This window comes from Macaca mulatta, chromosome 3, assembly GCF_049350105.2.
Source record: "Macaca mulatta isolate MMU2019108-1 chromosome 3, T2T-MMU8v2.0, whole genome shotgun sequence".
NCBI lineage: Eukaryota > Metazoa > Chordata > Mammalia > Primates > Cercopithecidae > Macaca > Macaca mulatta.
The window spans coordinates 107,569,107-107,591,591 of NC_133408.1; the positions used below are offsets into that span (position 1 = coordinate 107,569,107).

General features: G+C 37.9%; 1 protein-coding gene across 1 annotated transcript in view; it reads right to left on the bottom strand.

The window, feature by feature from the left end:
- ABCB5 (ATP binding cassette subfamily B member 5) overlaps positions 1–22,485 on the bottom strand; it is a 126,290-nt gene that overhangs the window by 23,416 nt on the left and 80,389 nt on the right. Inside the window, exons 20-22 of the mRNA XM_015133897.3 lie at positions 6,750–6,953; positions 2,899–2,999; positions 1,587–1,727 (exon numbers count right to left, since the gene is read on the bottom strand). Of these exons, the coding sequence (XP_014989383.2) occupies positions 1,587–1,727; positions 2,899–2,999; positions 6,750–6,953 (446 nt within the window). The remainder of the gene's footprint in view (positions 1–1,586; positions 1,728–2,898; positions 3,000–6,749; positions 6,954–22,485) is intronic.

Sequence of the window (22,485 nt, forward strand, 5' to 3'; positions counted from 1 at the left end):
AATAAATAAACAAATAAATACATTTTCATGTGAATAGAAATGAAAAATTATTCCAAGTTATTCTGAAATTACTCAGGTTTAAATGACTTTTGGCCATTTCCTCAAGTTGAACCTATCGTGAAAATACAAATACGCCAACAATAAGGATATTCAAAGGAATGTCCTGAAACTTGGGAAACAAAACCCAAAGAGAAGTGCCCAATGTGTTCTGCCAAATGGCAGCGTCCTTGGAACAGGTGTAATCTCCCAATTCGTTATTGTGAAGAGGCTGATACTTGCATGCATATGCATTTTTTGGTGGGCTTGTTAAAAATAATATAATGTTACTTTTTTGAGTCAAGTATTGTATGGATTTCTCTAGTTCTAAATGCTTAGCAATTACATTTATGATAGATTAGCAATATTTCTGATATTTTAGGCTCTCAGCTCAGAATTAATACTGAAAATTAATTTTTCTAATTTAGCAGTTGCATTAGATGTTCCTATAAAACAAATAAATTCATAACTATGTGACCAGAACTTCAAAATAGGAGCTCCAAACTAATGCTTTGGGAAGAAGTAGCCTTATGGGATACTGCGTTCAATTCCAAACGTGACATTTTTGAAGGGAAACACTCATTTGTATGTTTTGCTTCTGGATTATTTGCTTAGCAAAGAATTCAGCCTCACTAATTTACAGTCATACTTTAGAAAACCATCTCCACATTGAGAGTTTCATAATGTGTCACAAATGTCCTAAGGAATGAATGACAAGAAGGCACATTTTGCCCCTACATTCCCATGTTCCAGTAAACTGAAGCAGAGAGCAATTCATCTGGGAATTTAATTCAGATTTCATGCCTTATATCAGTATCAATATTTTGCCAGTTATGCTGTACTTCTTATAGAGACTAAATAACAAAAAGTTAGCTCAATTTAATCATTTCACAATGTTAGCATATATCAGAACATCCCACTGTACCCCATATATATACATGTACAATTATTGTCTGTCAATTAAAAATAAAATTCATCCCAATTACCTTGATTTGATCATTAAATATTATATGCATATATCACATGTACCCCTAAAATATGTATAACTATTATATATCAATACAAAATTTAAAAATATAGGTATATTTAAAAAAATTCCAGCTTAACAAAAATTCAAGCATACCTTTTCCACATATGTGATTTAAATGATAATTCACTATAAACTAGACATCTTTCTGGTAAATAAGTACTTGACCCCCTTACAAGGTTTATATATTTGTACAACTTATTAATTAATTAATTAATTAATTTTGAGACAGAGTCTCACTTTGTTGCCCAGGCTGGAGTGCAATGGAGTGATCTCAGCTCACTGCAGCCTCCATTTCCTGGGTTCAATCAATTCTCCTGCCTCAGCCTCCCGAGTAGCTGGGATTACAGGTGCCTGCCACCACACCCAGCTAATTTTTGTATTTTTAGTAGAGATGGGGTTTTCTTATGTTGGTCAGGCTGGTCTCGAACTCCTAACCTCAAGTTATCCACCTGCCTTGGCCTCCCAAAGTGTTGGAATTACAGGTGTGAGCCACCAGGTCCGGACTATTTCCACGACTTACATGAACATGCCCTCTGGGGTCATTCGTCCAGCTTGAATTAAATAGGCTCCAAATCGAAACCCTGCTGCATAGGCAAAATATATAAAGGCATGGCTGAATGCATAACAGCTTCCAATAATCTGTGCTTTCTTCGAGGTATGTCTGGAATGTACAAAATTTACCAAATAATAAGGCATGAATTACAGCAAGGTCAATTTAATAAATGTAGAATAATAAATAGAGAGGACTTTGAAATGTTATAATTTAGCAGAAAGGCATTTTTTGAATGATTAAAGAGAAAGTGATTTTTTTTTATCTGAGAAATCTTTGAGAAAAGACAGATAATATTATAATTCTTTTCTCTATAGTCATATACTCTCTAGTTCCGTGTAACAAATTTAACTTTACATACTGTTAAATGAATGGGCAAAGCCTGTGAAAGGATGGCTAGTGTAAGAGTTAGAGATTTGGTTTAGCAGTATTTAGAAGGATTTTCTAATTGTCTATTATAATCTTTCCTTCACAGAATAGAGGAAATTAAAGCGTGGTGCCAACTACAAGTATGAGTCCAAAACAGTACAAAGCTGTCTTTCTGATAAAGTAATATAAAAAGCATCACTAAGTCAATGTGATAAGGAGGACTAGTTTAAAATTAAAAGAGTAAGTGCATTTATTATGTATATATTCGTATTTAAAATGTAAACTATTTTAGGGATTTAGCGTAAAGGGCTGAGCTCTTTTCTCTTGCTCTGTCACCCAGGCTGGAGGTGGAGTGTAATGGTGTGATCTCAGCTCACTGCAACCTCTGCCTCCCAGGTTCAGGTGATTCTCCTGCCTCAGCCTCCGAGTAGCTGGGACTACAAGTGTGCACCACCACACCCGGCTAATTTTTGCATTTTTAGTAGAGATGGGCTTTCACCATGTTGCCCAGGATGGTTTCTAACTGTTGACCTCAAGTGATCTGCCCATCTCAGCCTCCCAAAGTGCTGGGATTACAGGCGTGAGACACAGCGCCCAGCCCGCAATTTTATTTTCTTTCTTGCGTATGTTATTTCATTAATATTCTTTCAGGAAGATGAGACAAATGTGCATACTAAGTAACAGATAGTTAATGGTAATGTGAGAGGACCTAAAATACTTATTCTAATTGCACTTGCCCTCAATTCCTCTTCTAGTTTCTCTTGGTGAAGTCATATGAGAAATTATGACATGGCCGTTATTAGGAAAGACTCAAGAGCAAATGAATTAGCAGGCAAACCACTGGAGTCATTCAAGAGTACTGCCTTTACAGAACAAAATTAAGTTTTTGAAGTCAGCATGAATCTACAATCACCTGTGTTGAGTCTCAAGCATCTCTTCATACATTTGCTCGAAGGCTTTTTCCCTTGTTAATGACACTATAGTACGTATATTCTCCACAGCTTCAGTTGCTATCTTATAAAATAGGACAATACAATATAGAAATAAAATTAGTAATGGTGAATCTTTTCCCATTTGTGAATTCCAGTCACTCACACTGGAGACATATTAATTATATCAAGTCAGTAAGTTTTCCTGACAAGTATTGTTAGCTTCCTTTCCTCCCAGAAAGTAAGATAGAAAAATGACACTTTAGGATAATAAGCTTAAGGAAAATGTCTTATTGAGATTTAGTCTACTGATCTAAGTTTAGCCCCATTCAAGTTTTTACTGAATTTCAATTTAAACTTGTTCCATAGACAGAAGAATAAAACATTAGTGAGTATTATGTTCACATGCAAAGGAGCTTCCTACAAATTATGAAACAATTCAAGTAAAGAGAGCAGAGGCCGGGCACAATGGCTCATGACTGTAATCCCAGTACTTTGGGAGGCCAAGGTAGGCAGATTACTTGAGGCCAGGAGTTTGAGACCCAGCCTGGACAACATGGTGAAACCCTGTCTCTACTAAAAATACAAAAATTAACCAGGCATGATGGCATGTGCCTGTAATCTCAGCTACTCAGGAGGCTGAGGCACGAGAATCACTTGAACCTGGGAGGCGGAAGTTGCAGTGAGCTGAGATCATGCCACTGCACTCCAGCCTGGGCAACAGAGTAAGACTTCTGTGTCTCAAAAAGATAGCAGAGATAATCACATAATTATCTTATTCTAGCAAAGAATTAAAAACAGCAACCTAAAAGGACTCAGGAACATTACAGGAAAGTAACATGGCATGTGGTTATAAAATTCTTTATGAGATAAAGTCATTTCTCATATTGGTGTCTGTGAATGTGAAAAGGCATTTAATTCAAATGTGATGAATACTTCTCCATATTTATGTAGTTTATAAAGAGAATGCATAATTACATGGGATTCAAAATGGAAGAGAGTTTTGGTTTAGAATAGCTTTTCGGACATGAGAACATGTGTTGGCTTCAAAGAGAAACTTCCTGTTTTCACATTCTGTTTCCAGATTGGCAGAGTGGACTGTGGGACAGAAAAGACCAGGTAGACACTTGGCCTTCTCTGAGGATGAACTTGGGTTGCAGGAGGGAACTAGATTTCTGGACTGTGGTGAGGACACAAGGATTCTGCTCCCAAGTTTGATGTTGGTTTTTAAAAAATTCTCATTAATTTAAAAATGGACTCAAAGAAACCTCCATTTGCAACGTTCTGCAGTATGTGAAGAAAATGGATAAGAATGCTGAAAACTTGTTTGAGGAAAAACAAAAGGAATGAGCATAAAACAAATTTGTGACAATTTTTCACAATGGAGACAGGATGAATATTATTACAGACCCTTAGAAAATAGTCATTAAAAAAACGAAAAACTAATTAAGCTATTCAAAGTCTTCTTCTTCTTTTTTTTTAAATCTTTTGAGATGGAGTCTCGCTCTGTTGCCCAGGCTGGAGTGCAGCGGTCCGATCTGGGCTCCCTGCAACCTCTGCCTCCCGGTTCAAGAGATTCTCCTGCCTCAGCCTCCCGAGTAGCTGGGATTGTAGGCGTGTGCCACTATGCCCAGCTAATATTTTTATTTTTAGTAGAGACGAGGTTTCACCATGTTGGTCAGGCTGGTCTTGAACTTCTGACCTTGTGATCCACCTGCCTCGGCCTCCCAAAGTGTTGGGATTACAGGCGTAAGCCACCGCACCCAGCCCATTCAAAGACTTAAAAACTAAACATTTGATAATTTGTCCAAATCTACACATGCAACTGAAGAAGGATCGATACATTTTATTAGTCTATGTTCTAAATTGATGTTTGGTAAATTGACTTATTAAAAGCCACAGGAAAATGCCTCCAATTACCTATTTGATTAGAGTTGTTTGTTGTATAGTTTGAGGTTGCTCTAATGATACATAAAGGAAAAGTCAAAGGGTACATATACAATGAAAGCTCATGACATAAAAAATAAGATGAGGAAAACAATTAATTAGGCCTCATTAATTTAGAAATTGTATACATTATTGCAATGTTTAAATTAGACAAGGAGGTCTAAACAACTGTTTACTGTCTCTGAGGCGAATATTTGCTAGGTAGTTCAGACTATACAGCACAAGCAAACAATCCAAGGGTTCTTATCTTGTGCAAGAAAGGTGGAAAGGTCTAAGGCTCAGGCAAATGAGATTACAGTGAGTCATGTCTTTGGCATTCCTATTCATGAATATGTATGATATTTATGCTATGCCAATTGTGACACATTCACTGTGATACAGACTGTAAAGGATATTAACATCATTTTGCTATTCAGAGGATGTACACCAGTGTAGCCAAGAGCTCTGAAACAGTATCAGGAGAGGAACACCTTTTTCTTTCTTTCTTTTTTTTTTTTTTGAGACAGAGCCGTGCTCTGTCGCCCAGGTTGGAGTGCAGTGGTGCAATCTCGGCTCACTGCAACCTCCTCCTTCTGGGTTCAAGTGATTCTCCTGCCTCAGCCTCCCAAGTAGCTGGGATTACAGGCACGTGCCACCATGCCAGGCTAACAGTAGAGACGGGGTTTCATTATGTTGGCCAGGCTGGTTTCAAACTCCTGACCTCAAGAGATCCGCCCGTCTTGGCTCCCAAAGTTCTGGGATTATGGGTGTGAGGAACATCTTAAAGACCTGGATGTAGAGTTAACAGAAGACTCCTTGTTTACAACGATTCAGCTGCTAAAGGGCTGTCATGAAAAACAGATTTTGGACCTCTACCAAGATGAAAGCCAAGAAGAGTAAGATAGAAGTCCAGCAACAAATAAATAAATAAGACAAGAAATAAAGAAAGAAAAGGAAAAGAACTGCCTACCACCCAAGACTATCGAAGCACAGGCAGCCTGGGAAAGGAATGTACTGCCTGCCACTGGAGGAATAGGTGGTAGGAGATGGCGATGGACATTTGACAGGGATGTTGTGCAAGGGACTCCTACTTCAGGTTAATGGTTGGGTCAGATGATGTCTCTTTCAATTCTTAGGTGTTATGATACCACAATAATGTTTCCCTCAGTCTCCAATATAACATTCATATGAATATGGTTGATCCTAAGAAGCTTAAATACCTGTATGTCTTGGTATTTTCCAAATGATTAAATAAATTGTTCATTTATTGGTCCTGTCTCTAAAGCCTTGTTTTATATGTTATCAATATTGGTGCATTGCCTTGCATTCAGTAACTGCTGAATTGCCTGTTTGTTTTGAAAAATAAAATATTCAGAAAAATTGCTCAAGAAAATTTGATTATTCAATGACCAGAAAATGGGGAATGATGATGTTGGAAAACTTCCCCAGTAATAATGGCTGACATTAGTAAGTGCTTACTGTCTTCCAGACACTATTCTAAGTATTTTGCATATAATAATATTGTGTTTTATGCAATATTCACAAAAACTTGTAAGTGAATACTGTTATTATTCCCACTTTGCAGATGAGAAACCTGAAGTCTACAAAGGGTTGACATAACTTGCTTATATCACATATTCGTTAGGATAGAATCTGGATTCTAACTCAGCTAATTAGAATCCAGAGCCTGTGCTCTAAATCATGTACCCTATCGCTATAACATATCTACCTTCTACCCTAAATTGGTCTGTATGCATTTCTCTGTGAATACATATCACTTTACAGATCCCTAAGAGATGAAGTTAATAGATCATAAGGATGGTTAACATATCATATAGTTAACATATCATAAAGTTCTGACTGTTTTTCTCTTTAAATGTTACGATGGTGATAACAGTCTTCATTTTACCTTTCCAGCATGCTTAAGTTCTTGCTTATCTTTGTTGGCAAATCCAGTCATTGCTGCGGTTTCAATCATTCCTGTCATGGCAAGTATTGGAGCAATACTCAGAATCAGGAGTGTCATCTCCCATCCATATAGAAAAGAAATGATAACTGAAAGTCCCATGTTAGTTGCATTTTGTGTCAAGACGCCAATCCTGGAACCTGTTGCCTATAATCAGATATATTTTGGGGGAAAAAACTCAATTAACTTTACATTTACAAGGATTCCTATTATAGTTCCTGGCAAAACAAGGTAGACTTTTTAAAAAAAGAATTTATACTTAAATTTATACCTTGAATTTATACTTTGAGATTAAATAAGATATATATTTTTATTTATTTACTTATGGAGTCCCACTCTGTCACCCAGGCTGGAGTGCAGGGGTGCAATCGCGGCTTACTGCAACCTCTGACTCCCGGGTTCAAGCGATTCTCTTGCCTCAGCCTCAGGAGCAGCTGGGACCCACCACCAAGCCCGGCTAATATTTTTGTATTTTTAGTAGAGATGGGGTTTCGCCATGTTGGCCAGGCTGGTCTCAAACTCCGGACCTGAGGTGATCCGCCTGCCTCAAAATGCCCTAAACTAAGGAAATATACTTTATTTTCATGTCTTGATGTCCAATATTGAGATGTCCAAATGAACTGGATTTTAGTTTAGGGGAACACCATAGAAGACTGTATAGAAGCATGATAGGAACAGACAATCTGAAATCAAATACCACCTCCTTAAAGACAGACTTGTATGTTGCTCTGAGACCTTTCCTTAAATAGTTTAGCAGGATTTTATAGCCCAGTGCAAGTTGAGTGTGTTGAAAGCTGAAGTTACAGGATTTCCTTTGTCTTCTCAGTGATAGATACATACCCACACTCTTCTTGTTTCCTTACACCCAAACACCCAGCAATAATAAAACAACTTACTTGTGCATACACATAGATACCTATACCCTGACACCTCTTCAACACTAACTTACAGATAAGTTCTTGGTAATAAAGCTGATGTTTGAAAAATGACAGAATCATAGTTACTATTACAAAAAACTAAAGAAAGAGTCTATCTTTAGTTAAGCATTTTTTACTATTTCCTATTTATAAAGTTGTAATCACATTTGCTAGGAATTTTCTAGAAAATCAATATTTTAATAAATAATAGCATTAAAGTACCAGTTTTACATACATGCATAACCAACATGTACTTAAAATTTAAGTATTTGAAAAAGATAGCTTGAGTTATCCATATAAATTCTTTTAGAAGGTTTTACATATTCTATTTCATGGAGAGTAAAAAGGGAAAGAATGCCATACTTTAGCTTAGGTATTCACCGCAATAGAATCTAACTCACCTTAAAAAACGTTCTAAAGTGAATTATTAACTTCTATTTGAATGGAAAAAATTTGCATTATGAACTGTAAAAATGAGATTTTTGTATATTTTTTGTACATTTACCTTTCACACAAATTATCTCTTTCTATTGGTGAAGATAGTATAATCATGCAAGGAATAGCTCATGCCGTCTGACTCAGTGCTTTTGGGAGCATGAAGCTTTGTGTTGGAGAGGCAAGAGTTGCTATGGAAAGGAAACCAACATGGACAGGAAACAGTAGGGCAGAAGGGAAGACACACTAAAAGCAGGCCAAAATAGGATAAAGGCCCAACTTTAGGCACTAAGTAAGCACTTTACCTTTACCATCTTATTTAATCTCATAACAATGCAAAGAGATGGATACTATCACTAGTACTGTACAATAGATGAGGAAACAAAAGTAGTAAGACAAAATAACTGCTATATGCTTGTAACCGGAGGATAAAAAACTCTTTGTTCCCTGAATCACTTGGGATTAAGTGGCTGGCCTGATACGCTATCATTTCTGCATACTTAGAGATGGTGTTTCATAAACAAGAACATTCTCTCTCTTATCCAAAATACCATGATCAAAATCAGGAAATTACATAACTATCATTTAATGCTTAGACTTCCTTCAAGTTTTATCAATTGTCTCAATAATGCATTTTATAGTGAAAGGATATCTACATTGGAATCACACATTTCATGTAGGTGTCACACCTCTTTAGTCTCCTTTAGTATGGAATAGTTCTTCATTCTTAACTTGATGTTCATGACATTGACTTTTTTGAAGATCGCAAGCCAGGTATCTGGCAGAATATTTCTCAGTTTTAGCTTATCTGATATTTCCTCACAATTAGATTCAAATTATGCGTCTTTGGTAAGAATCTTAGAGAAGTAATGCTGTGTTCTTCTCATTGCATCCTATCAAGTCGCATGCAATTTTGATTGGTCCTATTCCAGGCACTGTGCACTTGTATAATTAATTAAGATGGTTTCTTCCAGGCTTCTCCACTATGAAGTTGTTCTTTCTCCCTTTGTAATTAATAAATGTTTTGAGGCACTTTGAAGCTATGTCAAAATCCAATTTGTCATCAAACTTTCGATTTATTTATTGCAGTATGAACTAATGACTTTTAAATTTCTTCAGTGGTTTGTAACCTGTTACTATAATCATTTATTTTGACTCAGATTATCCCGCGTGTGGCCAGTGGAAGTCCCATCAAGTTGGCTTTGTCCTTTGACATATCCCTATCAGTTTTGGAATATGTCCTTACTTTCTGACACAAAATGATTTTCCAGTTTCATCTGGTACTGTCTCTGCCCTACTTCTGGAATTAGTCATTTCTCCAAAGATCCCTAGGTTCTTTTAGTGGAGAATTTTATTTAGCAGTCAAGATATGGTGCTAGTTGTACTCATTATTACTGGAATGTCAGTGGCCAAACTAGAGAATGTGTGTGTGTGTATTGATAGATACATGCACACATTTACATCTATATTTGTTTCTCTATATTTCTTGAAACTCATGAGTCATATCAATACCTCCAATTCCAAGTCAACATTGTAAGTTTACTTCCAGTTTTCTCCTTTTCCATATTTGTTATCCCTCTCTTCACAAGGGAGAGAACTGGCTCCCATTGTCTTTAATAGATTGATTTATGTGATTAATCTCTCTGTGGGTAACACATCTGCTGTCATGTCTCCTGCCTCTTCCCTGCATGGACACCCTCCTCACCCTGCTCTGGCTCTGCTTCCCTGCACTGGGCTGCCACCACACTGGGTGTCATAATATCAGGGCTGCAAACCCCAGCCCTACCCCTTCCGCTAAACTGATGGAAGGCCAGCACTCTTAGCCACTCTATCATAGTAGTGATGAGTTGAATGATTAAGGATATTCATTAAAGTGTGTACTTTGGATAAGGTTTCTCTGATCCCATTTTTGCACACTATAAATTGGTTTCACTCAGTAAAGATCTAAGAGGCAATATCAAGAGAGGAAAGGAGTTGGAAACATCATAGTATGAGGTAAAATAAATTTTTAAAATAATTTCAAATATGTAGAATTATCTTTATAATTTTTATAAGAACTACACATCTTATGGATCATCTTTCAGTGGGATGTATGATACTTAAGCAATAAGCTGAAACATTAAGTTCTTTAGTGCTAGGATTAAAAAATGATGGCCCCTGTTTACCGGGAAAGACAGGTAGAATCGACCACACTTTGAATTATATTTTTTTGTTCTGATCATGAAAACAGGATCATTAGAAAAAGTTTAGATAAAGTTAAAATCTACAGGCTTCTAGACATAAATACTTATACACATTCAGATTCGGTTTATTATCTGCATGCAGTTTTATATTCTGATTTAATCCTTGTACATTATACTGCAATCATTAAATATTCTCCAAAAATATTTGGGTTGCCTTCAATTTTTCATTATTAAAAATGAAGATGTAATGAACATCTTTACAAAAAAATCTTTGTTCTCCTTTAAAAATGGCCTGCTGTTAAATTTCTAACTGGAATTACACCTTAAAAGGTGTAATTCTCCCAACTTGAAGGGACTTCCATTGGCTACATCTGGGATAATTTGAGTCAAAATAAATGATTGTAGTAACAGGTTATAAACCACTGAAGAAATTTCAAAAGGTGTATATACTCTTAAATTCTTGATGGGTATTGCCAAATTGCTTCCCTAAAAGATTACATCAATTTTCACCAAACTATCAAAAAATTGGCATTTTCAGTAAAAAATAACAGTAACAAATCCTCCCTCCCTCCAGGGCTCTGCCTAATTCCAAAAATCTTTGTGGTTTCAGTTTCAGGCCCGTATCTGGTGATGACTGAAACATTTTCCAATTTCTCACTAAAATATCTAAGAAAAGTTCAAAACCGTAAAAACACAGAACAGCAAACACTCAAAAAATTATGAAATACTGAAAACTAAGATGGACAGATAGCCTGGTTAAATGTTTAAGGGTATGATACACTAACTCTAAGAACTATGGGCTGGGAGGCCGAGGCTGGCGGATCACGGGGTCGGGAGATTGAGACCACCCTGACGAACACGGTGAAACCCCGTCTCTACTAAAAATACAAAAAAATTAGCCGGGCGTGGTGGTGGGCGCCTGTAGTCCCAGCTACTCCGAGGCTGACGCAGGAGACTAGCGTGAGCCCGGGGGGCGGAGCTTGCAGTGAGCGGAGATGGCGCCACTGCACTGGGTGACAGAGCGAGACTCCGTCTCAAAAAAAAAAAAAAAAGAAAAAAGAAAAAAAAGAACCATGGGCCTAAATGGGGATTCCATTTGGCACATAATGCTGACTTACACTTCATCCCCTGGAAGTTTAAGGATAAAAGAGATAAATGGTGATGTATGTTATAGACTAAATTGTGTCCCCCCGCCCCCGCCGCCATTTATATGTTTAGGTCTAACCTCCAGTTCCTCAGAATGTTACTGTATTTGGGCCCGGCGCGGTGGCTCAGGCCTGTAACCCCAGCACTTTGGAAGGCGGAGGCGGGTGGGTCACGAGGTCAGGAGATCAAGACCATCCTAGCTAACACGGTGAAACCCGTTTCTACTAAAAAATATACAAAAAATTTAGCCAGGCGTGGTGGCGGACGCCTGTAGTCCCAGCTACTCGGGAGGTTGAGGCAGAAGAATGGCGTGAACCCGGGAGGTGGAGCTTGCAGTGAGCCAAGATCGTGCTACTGCACTCCAGCCTGGGCAACAGAGCCAGACTCCATCTCAAAAAAAAAAAAAAAAAAGAATGTTACTGTTTTTGGAGATAAGGTAATTATAAATAAATAAATTATAGATATGGGAGTAATTAAGTTAAAGTGAAGTATTTAAGGTGGGCTCTAATCTAACCTGATTGGTATTCTTATAAGAAGAGGAAATTTGAGCTAGGCATTGTGGCTCGCCCCTGTAATCTCAGCACTTTGGGAGGCCGAGGCGGGCAGATCATGAGGTCAGGAGTTTGAGACCAGCCTGATCAACATGGTGAAACCCCGTCTCTACTAAAAATACAAAAATTAGCTGTATTTGTAACAGGCTGTAGGCATGGTGGTGCGCGCCTGTAATCCCAGCTACTCAGGACACTGAGGCAAGAGAATCGCTTGAACCCAGAGGCGGAGGAGGTTGCAGTGAGCCAAGATCACGCCACTGCACTCCAGCCTGGGAGACAGAGCGAAAGTCTGTCCCAAAAAAAAAAAAAAAAAAAAAAAAAAAGGAAATCTGGACGCAGCAGACATTGCACACAGAGAGAAGGTCATGTGAGGACGCAGACAGAAGACAGCCAACTACAAGCCAAGGCCCTTGGAGTGAAACCCAATCATGCCGACATCTTGCTCTTGGGCTTCTAGTTTCCAGAACTGTAAGGAAATGAATGTCTGTTGTTGCAGCCCCCTAGTCTGTGGTCCTTTGTTATGAAAGCCCTAGCTGACTAATACACTGTCCTTGCTCCTCTGCCTCCCACCCCCACCCTAAGTTTCAGAGTCATATGGACTAGACAGTGGGTGAGATGCTGTGGACCTTAAGTTCTTGGCGTTGTTGGAGGCCTTCTATGTCTTTCCATAAATACTAAATGCTCCTGGTGCGGGGTCATCTCAAGCTCCAGATAGGAGGATCAGTCTGGAGTGTGGCGTTCAGTTCAGGGACGTGCTCGTAAGCCTGGGCCTTGTCGGTAGATGTGTGGCCATCTAAGCCTTGGGACTGGAGGAGATCGCTGGGGAATTGAATAGATGGCAAAAGGCAAAAGGAGATTCCCTGAGGCGCGCTGGGGTTCACCACTCTTTAGAATTCCCAGAGAAAAGCTGTATTTGTAATAGGCTGTAGGGTTTAGGCTTCACCCACTTTGCTTTTCCGAATGAGCCCCTAGATGGTCCAATTTCTCTTCTAGGGAAATGACAAGGCTCCCGTTCTCAAATTTTGTTGCTTTTCCTTACCGTAAAGCTGACCTTAAGAATAACTTTTCCTCTTTTCCAGGCCCATTCCTCTCCCTACTGTGGTCTTTTGAATTGAATACATGTCTCCACAATTCATCTTTAGTGTTTATTAATGCATATAAGTGTATCCATGAAAACCATATGGTAATGCTTTTGTGTTTATCCCTTAAAATGTCCATCCACTAAAGTACTGTGTTTAAAATCAGGGGTACAATAAAGAAATATTGGTCTTTGCCCTTGGTTACTGGAAAGTGCTCCTAAAAAAATACTAAATGCTTCTATAGCTACATAAAATTTATGTATATTGTGATGTGCAATCATCGGAGCTATTTTTTAAAACTATGATTATGTTTTGTTGAGAATAAGGTATTCATTGCTCTTTAAATATAAAATTTGTTTTATTTAAATATTACCAAGAATTATTGTTATCAATTACTTGATGGGGGTTATATTTTGTAGGCCTTGATACATGTATTAATTTCCACTTGGTAGTTTCTTTTAATATTTTGAAGGCAATGATTTTTAATTTTTTGGATTTCAATTCTTGGCACAGTACCTATATTGTCAAAAGGATAAATCATATCCACTGGGACATTATTCTTTTCTGTTTGGATATTTCCTATTAGGTAACCATAATATAGTTCCTGATTCCTCATTACCGTCTGTTGTTTGTGTTCTATTAACTTTAAAGATTATAGCTCACCTGGGTGCGGTGGCTCACGCCTGTAATCTCAGCACTTTGGGAGGCCGAGGTGGGAGGATCACCTGAGGTCAGGAGTTTGATACCAGCCTGACCAACATGGTGAAACCCCGTCTCTACTAAAAATACAAAATTAGCCGGGCGTGGTGGTGGGCGCCTGTAGTCCCAGCTACTTGAGAGGCCGAGGCAGGAGAATCGCTTGAACCCGGGAGGTGGAGGTTGCAGTGAGACGAGATAGTGCCACTGCACTCCAGCCTGGGTGGCAGAGTGAGACTCTGTCTCAAAAAAAAAAAAAAAAAAAAAAGTTACAGCTCTAGGCTGGGGGCGGTGGCTCATACCTATAATCCCAGCACTTTGGGAGGCCCAGGTGGGAGGTTCACTTGAGCCCGGGAGTTCAAGACTAGCCTGGGCAACCAAGCAAGACTCTGTCTCTACATAAAAATGAAAAAATTAGCCAGGCACAGTGGTGTGCACTTGTAGTTCCAGCTACTTCGGAGGCTGAGGCGGTAGCATGCCTTCAGCCCAAGAGTTCGAGGTTGCAGTGAGCTAGGATCATGCCACTGCACTCTAGCTTGGGTGACAGAGTGAGACCCTGTTTCTCACACACACACACACACACACACACACACACACACGCATACACACACGCACACACACTTAAACCATGCATTCCAGCTCTAGACATTAAAGTAAAAGGAAATAGAGTAAGGAGTAGAGGCCGTGCACAGCGGCTCACACCTGTAATCCTAGCACTTTGGGAGGCTGAGGCAGGTGGATCACCTGAGGTCAGGAGTTCAAAACCAGCCTGGCCAAGATGGTGAAACTCCATCTATACGAAAAATAAAAAAAAATTAACTGGGCGTGATGACAGGTGCCTGTAATCCAGCAATTTAAGAGGCTGAGGCAGGAGAATTGCCTGAATCCGGGAGGTGGAGGTTGCAGTGAGCTGAAATCATGCCACTGCACTCCAGCTTGGGCAACAGAACGAGACTCTGTCTCAAAATAAATAAATAAAAGGAGTAGACAATAAGAAAAGTAAAGACAAAAAGCTTGCTGAGCATTGTAGTTTTCATGCATAAACTCGAGTAGTGTATTAGGGAAAGAAGTAGAAATACTTTACAGAGCCACACTATACAAATATTTGTCACTTAAAGTTTGTCTAAGGACTATACACACCAACCTAATTTCTAAAAATATCCAAGAGTGAACTTGACAGATTTTTGATGAGACAGCGTTCTCTATTTGAGTTTTTTGTTTGGGACACAAGAACTTTCTACGAAGTGGCTTGTTCTTGCATATCTTTGCTTGCTTAATAAACTTGGGTTTTCCATTCTTGTGTTAATCTGCTTCTGGAAAATAGAATTATATCCTTTCTATAGTTCATTTTAGTTTAAATTACCACAAACTTATTGAAATGTTCAGTCAGTGCAACCGAGAACAAGCCACAAACCCTGCTTTTCGGTGGTAGTGGCACAATGAGAAAGATCTGAATATATTTCTTCTGTTCCAAGAAGAATAAACAGAAAATAAGAGACTCTTGGCCTTGAGAACTACTACAAGGACTGAAGGAAAATGGAATGTGGTCTTAAAGACCCAGAAAAATAGTGTTCCTCTGGAAAGAATTTAAAACTGGAATCAGAAGAAATTTAATTAAACTTCTTAGATTCTTTAGCAAGAAGCACAAAAATATAGTTTTATTGAAATTAAGAACAAAATGTCTTGTTTAAGTAATTCTTCAGATAACAATTATTTATAGAGTGTCTACTATGTCTTAGGTACTATGCTAGATGCGGGGAATATCACTTTGATAAGAAAATTATAAAAGGAAGGAGACTCAGTGTGGAATTATAGAAATAAGAATTCCATATGGTAGAATTTCTGCTTCTGGCCAAGACGGAGTAACAAGGATTTATCCTCTCATCTAAAACCAAACAAAAAATAGACATAATACATGAACCAGTGTTTTTCAAGACACTGAGCATAAGGCAACCAAGGGCAGAGGTGGCAAACAAACAAGATGACCCCTGTGGTTGCTCTGGCTTACTCCCTTGGAAGAGTTTCCAGGTGGCAGTGCAAAGAGCCCAACAGACTCTGAGTTGAGGAGACAAAGCTGAGAATCTCAGGAATCTAAGTCAGCTAGAGTTTGCAGCAAAGAATACTAGAGAAGAGAGAGAGTCACAGAATGATAAATCTAGATATCTGCAGAGGGTCCTTCTTGAGTATTCAGCTGAACAGTGCATACATGTCAGGACTGGGATTAGTGCCTGGTAACAGCAGCCAGACTGGAAACCTTCTGAGTCACAGGGCATTAGGTAGAGTATGTGGAAAGGTTTTGCCTTTGTAGTAGGCTCCAGTCCTGCTTGACAAACCTTAAAACCAAGACCCAAAAAGATCAAACTATTCTCAGGTAACTTAACTGTATCCCACAACAAAACCCAAGAATATTTATAGAAATATAAAAATATCCAGCACCAAAAATTTTAAATTCACAGTGTTTAGCATATAGTCAGAAATTGACAGGGGGCTGGGCATGGTGGCTAACACCTGTAATCCCAGCACTTTGGGAGGCTAAGGTGGGAGGATCGCTTGAACTCAGGAGTTCAAGACCAGCCTGGACAACAAAGTGAGACCCTGTCTCTATAAAAATAAAAAAATTAGCTGAGTGTGGTGCCATGTACCTCTCATTCCAGCCGCATGGAAAGCTGAGGCAGGAGGATTGCTTGAGCCTGCTCCCAAGTCAAGGCTACAGTGAACTGTGTTCATGCCACCGCACTTGAGCCTGGGTAACAGAATGAGATCCGGTCTGGAAAAAAAAAAAAAAATTCCCAGGTATGCAAAGTAGCAAAATAAGACCTATGATAAGGATAAAAATGAATCCATGGACACAAACCCAGAATTGACAAAATGTTAGATATACCACATGATCTCACTTATATGTATAATTTAAAAAAGCCAAACTCATACAGACAGAGAGTAAAATCATGGTTTCTAGGAGGTGGGGATTCAGGGGTTTGAGAAGATGTTGTTAAAAGGATACACAATTTCAATTAGGAGGAATAAGTTTAAGAGATCTATTGTGTATCATGGTAACTATAATTAATAATAATATATTGTAAACTTGAAAATTACCAAGAATATAGATTTTAAGTGTTCTCACCACATAAAAAATAATATATGATATAATACATATGTTAAATAGCTTAATTTATCCATTTCATAATGACTACATATATCAAACATCACATCATTTTATACCCTAAATATATAAAACTTTTACTTATCAATTTAAAAAGCTACTACCTATATATATTACATATTAGAGTAGTCAAGAGATAAGGAAGATATAAAAAAGATCCATATTAAAATTCTAAAAATAAAAAATATAATGTCTGAGATGAAAAATATATATGATAGGATCAATAGAAGATTAAATATTGAAGAAGAAAAGATCATTGGTTTTGAAGACATAGCAATAGAAACTATTCAAAATAAATGCAGAAAAAAAATGAACCAAGCATTGGTGAGCTGTGGTAAAACTTCAGGCAGCCTAATATATGTAGAATTAGAGTCCTTGAAGGAGAGGTGAGACTAGAAAGACAGAAAAAAATACTTGGATAAATAATGGTCAATATATTTTTTAAATTTGGTGAAAACTATATGCCCATAAATCTAAGAATTTAAGTGAACTTCAAGCATAAGAAATAAGTAGGAAGCTATATCAAAACCCATCACAATCACATTTCAAAGTCAGTGATAAAGAGAGCATGTTAAAAGCAAAGGAAGAAATATCCATTATGTTCAGAGGAAAAAAGATAAGGATAACAACAAATTCTTCATTGAAAAAAATCAAGCTAGACGACAGTAGAGCAATATCTTTTTTTTTTTTTTTTGATGGCATCTCGCTCTGTCACCCAGGCTGGAGTGGGACTACAGGTGCCTGCCACCATGCCTGGCTAATTTTTTTGCATTTTTTAGTAGAGACGGGGTTTCACTGTGTTAGCCAGGATGGTCTCGATCTCCTGACCTAGTGGTCTGCCTGCCTCGCCCTCCCAAAGTGCTGGGATTATAGGCGTGAGCCACCGTGCCCAGCTGAGCAATATCTTTAATCTACTAAAAGAAGGAAAGAAAGAGAAAAACTGGGTTGGGTGCAGTGGCTCACATCCATAATCCCAGCACTTTAGGAGGCTGAGGCAGGCAGCTTACTTGAGCCCAGGAGTTCGAGACTAGCTTGAGCAACATGGTGAAACTCTGTATCTACAAAAAATTAACTGGACATGGTGGCATATGCCCATAGTCCCAGCTACTCAGGAGGCTGAAGTGGGAGATCACCTGAGTCTGGGAGGTCAAGGCTGCAATGAGTAGTGATCACACCACAGAACTCCAGCCTGGGTAACAGTGAGACCATGTCTGAGAGAGAGAGAGAGAGAGAGAGAAAGAAAGAAAAAAAGGATGAAAAGAAAAAACTGTCAACCTCAAATTTCATAACTGGTGGAAATATATTTCAAAAATTTAAGGTGAAATAAAGACTTTTCAGGCATAAGAAACTTGAAATAATTAGTCATTATCAAGCTTACTCTATAAGAAAGGTGAAAAAAAGAACTAGATGCAGAAGGAAAATGATACCAATGGAAATAGGTACCTAGAATAAGGAATGAAGAGACCAGAAATGTTAGCCACATGAGTAAATATATAGGACTTCACATATTTATTTAAAATTCTTTAATAAAAGATGAGTTTTTTGTTTTTGTTCTTTTATTTTTTTTATTATACTTTAGGTTCTAGGGTACATGTGCACAACGTGCAGGTTTGTTACATATGTATACATGAGCCAAATTGGTGTGCTGCACCCATCAACTCGTCAGCACCCATCAACTCGTCATTTACATCAGGTATAACTCCCAATGCCATCCCTCCCCCCAAGATGATTGTTAAGCAAAACTAATTACAATGTAGTATGGGTTTATTACATATTTAAAAGGAGACTATATGACAACGATAGCAAAAGATTTGGAGGGGAAACTGGAAGTACTGCACTATTTTAAGTTTCTTACACTGTAAGTTGACATCGTATTGCTTGAAGGTAGACTGTGATAAGTTAAAGATGGGTACTATAAAACCTAAAGTAACCACTAGAATACCAAAACAAAACATTATACTTAGCAGTATCACTTTCCTTACTCCTCCAAAAAGAGATGAAATAGAATACTAAAAAATTTTAATCCAAAAGAAGGCAGAAAAATAGGAAAACCATGCAAAGAACATACGGAATAAAGAGCAAATCGCAAAATAAGAGATTTAAACCTAATAATATTGATAACCACATTAAATGAAAATGGTCTCAATATCCTATTCAGATATTCAAAGAGATCTGTATGCTGCCTATGAGAATCACACTCTAAATACAGACACACAAATGGAATAAAAGTACAAGGGCACGGTTCATATGGATTTCTTCTTTCGTAAAATGCTACTTGAAGTTCTTTTGTGGATTTTTTATTGCATGGGTTGACAAACTATAGATTATAGGCCAAATCTGACCCTCTATCTGCTTTTATATTGTCCATAAGGTAAGAATGTTCTGTATATTTTTTTAATGGTTAGGAAAAAATCAAGAGAAGAATAATACTTTGCATCATGTTAAAGTGGTATGCAATTCAAATTTCAGTGTCTATAAATAAAGTTTTATTGGAACATAGACATGCCCTTTTGTTTGCCTTTTTTTTTTGAGATGGAGTTTCGCTCTTGTTGCCCAGGCCGGAGTGCAATGGCACGATCTCAGCTCACCGCAACCTCCGCCTCCCAGGTTCAAGCGATTCTCCTGCCTCAGCCTCCAGAGTAGCTGGGATTATAGATGCCTGCCACCGTGACCAGCTAATTTTTGTGTTTTTAGTAGAGACAGGGTCTTGCCATGTTGGCCAGACTGGTCTTGAATTCCCAACCTCAGGTGATCCACCCACCTTGGTCTCCCAAAGTGCTGGGATTACAGGTGTGAGCGACCGTGCCCGGCTACCTACTTTTTTTTTTTGAGACAGAGTCTCACTCTGTAACCCAGGTTGGAGTGCAGTGGCATGATCTTGGCCTTCACCTCCTGGGTTCAAGCGATTCTCTTGCTTCAGCTTCTGAGTGGCTGTGATTACAGGCACCCACCACCACGCTTGGCTAATTTTTGTGGTTTGAGTAGAGACAGGGTTTTACCATGTTGGCCAGCCTAGTGTCGAACACCTCAGGTGATCCGCCCACCTCAGCCTCCAAGAGTGCTGGGATTACAGGTGTGAGCCACCTCGTCCAGCCTTATCTTAACAAACTGGCTGACTGTCATGTTTACCTATTGTTTAGGCTGTCTTAGGTTATAGTGATGGTGGCTGCTACAGAAACCACACGTGCCATCCTCATCACTTTACCCTGCTGCTCAGCATTCTACAAATCTCAGTGATGCCGTTAGAATTTGAGAGCATGTTGAGTTTTGCTGTACTGTTTCACTTTATCCTAGTTTTTAAAAATACCATTGCATACCCATCATCTCAAAACAAGAAAATAAGAGAAATGTGGACTTCGAATGCGATGTTTTTAAGGAACAGTGGACTGTGAGTTATTTTATATTCAAATTAGATGCCACAGCATTGTGTTTTTTAATGCTATGACACTAAATAGTGCTGGAAAATACAAAATATGTCAACATTAGCAGACTGAGCACTCATCGCAATATTCCCAACTTATAGGAAAGCAACATTCAGAAAAACTAGAAAATATAAAACAAAATATCTTGTTTTAGCAGAATTTCTTCACAAAACTAAAATATGAAAGTGAGAATGAAACCAAAGTAAGTTTTTAAGTGGCTCATTCATTGGCCAAGCAAAGAAAGTCATTTATGGATTTTGAGTTAATTATATCATATTTGATTGTAGCAGTGGAAGAATTGTATTGAGACTGCATAACTTATATAAGGCCGCCATTTGGTGAGAACAGTTGCTTATAGTTACAGACATTGAGAGTAACATCCACAGTCAATTAAAAAATAAGGTAGATTATTTTGAGTAGTTTTCCCTGGCTCTTGATGAGTTGACATATATCACTGACACTGCTCAGTTGCTGGCTTTTTGAGGAGCCAACATTATATTTGAAGTAAGTGAAAAGTTAGCCACTATAAATAGTTTCTGTGGAACAAGTACTGCTGAGAATATTTTCAAAGAAGTTGAGGAAAAAAAATAAGTACAATCCGAAGTAGAATCTACTAAGATACATTATAACAGATGGTTAAAATATTTGTAGAGCAGAAAACAAGCCTTAGTTGGACAAATTTACAAAGCTTGTGAAAACGTAAAGTGTTTAAAGCCTACAGTTATTTATTATTATTTGTCAGCATATATTTTATGGGAAGTCATTGAATTTATCATGCATTTTTGGACCAGTAGTGTAAATGGTTAAGTTCATTTGCTCTTGTAAACTTAACCATCTTCATTTTTGTGAGTTTTTGTCGAGGGAAATTTTTGACTTACCTTACCACACGGCAGTTTGATGGCTTAGCAGTGGTAAAGTTTTGGCAATATTATGAATTCAGGGCCAAGATTGAAAAACAAATTTTTTCAGACAAGATCTCACTTTGTCACCCAGGCTACAGTGCAGTAGGACAATTATGGCTCACTGCAGCCTTGGCCTCCCAGGTTCGAGTGATCCTCCTGCCTCGGCCTCCTGAATTGCTGGGATTACTGATGTGAGCCACTGCACCTGGCTTGGAAACTTTTTTTAAAAGAGCCATCCTTAACCACTATTATCAAGTACTCAATGCCTCTGGATATTAGCTTCTGCTGTAGATTTGATTATCTTTCTTAATTCAACCTAAAACTGCAAGACAAAACAGCAATTATATGCATACCTTATGCTGTGGAAAAGTCATTTTCCACATGACAACATTGTTTGAATCAAAAGTAGTGTCAAGTTGTTTTATACACTTCCCATGTCAAAAAGTTAAATCAATAAATGAGGTTGCCATTGTCCAGGTAATAATATCCTAGTTCTAACTAGTAAACTTGCTGGGCTCTTGGAATTAATAAATGAAAAAAATGTTTATGATTTATTTGGGCAACATATTACAGCTCTGATGAGAAGAGTTCTAGGTTCTAGCATTGGATGTGTCAGTGGTATATCAAATGTACACTGTGGTGTCAATAACACAGTTTCTTGTGGACAAAAATGAAATAAGACTTTTGGTTGATGAAAAGAGATTGCTAAAATATAGAGAAATAATACCTTGTAATTTTATAGAATTGAGTTTCCAAAAGAATCTAAAATGACTTTTAGCTTTAATTAAACCAGATATTACACAGAAAATAGTCTGTTGACAGATGTACTGGCAATAGGCCATTCCCTTGGGCTAAAACGATATCAGTTAAATTGGTTGTATTCAGACAACTATTCTAGGAATCATGTTGTCTCCTATGACTCTATTTCACTAACATGTTTTTATCATGACTTTCAAAATATCAGAGCTTTAAAAAATGGCCAGAGGAATACCTTTACAGTCATGAGTTAAAGGTTTCAAACTAAGATTTATTATTATTAAGGAGCTGTTTTATGAACATTCATTCTAATACATGTGATATAATAAAATGTAACTGAAATTACATGATGAAGAAATTGAGATGGAGAATGACTTATTTAAGTCAATATGATAGGAAATATGACCCCCAAATTATTATTTCCTAGCTCAT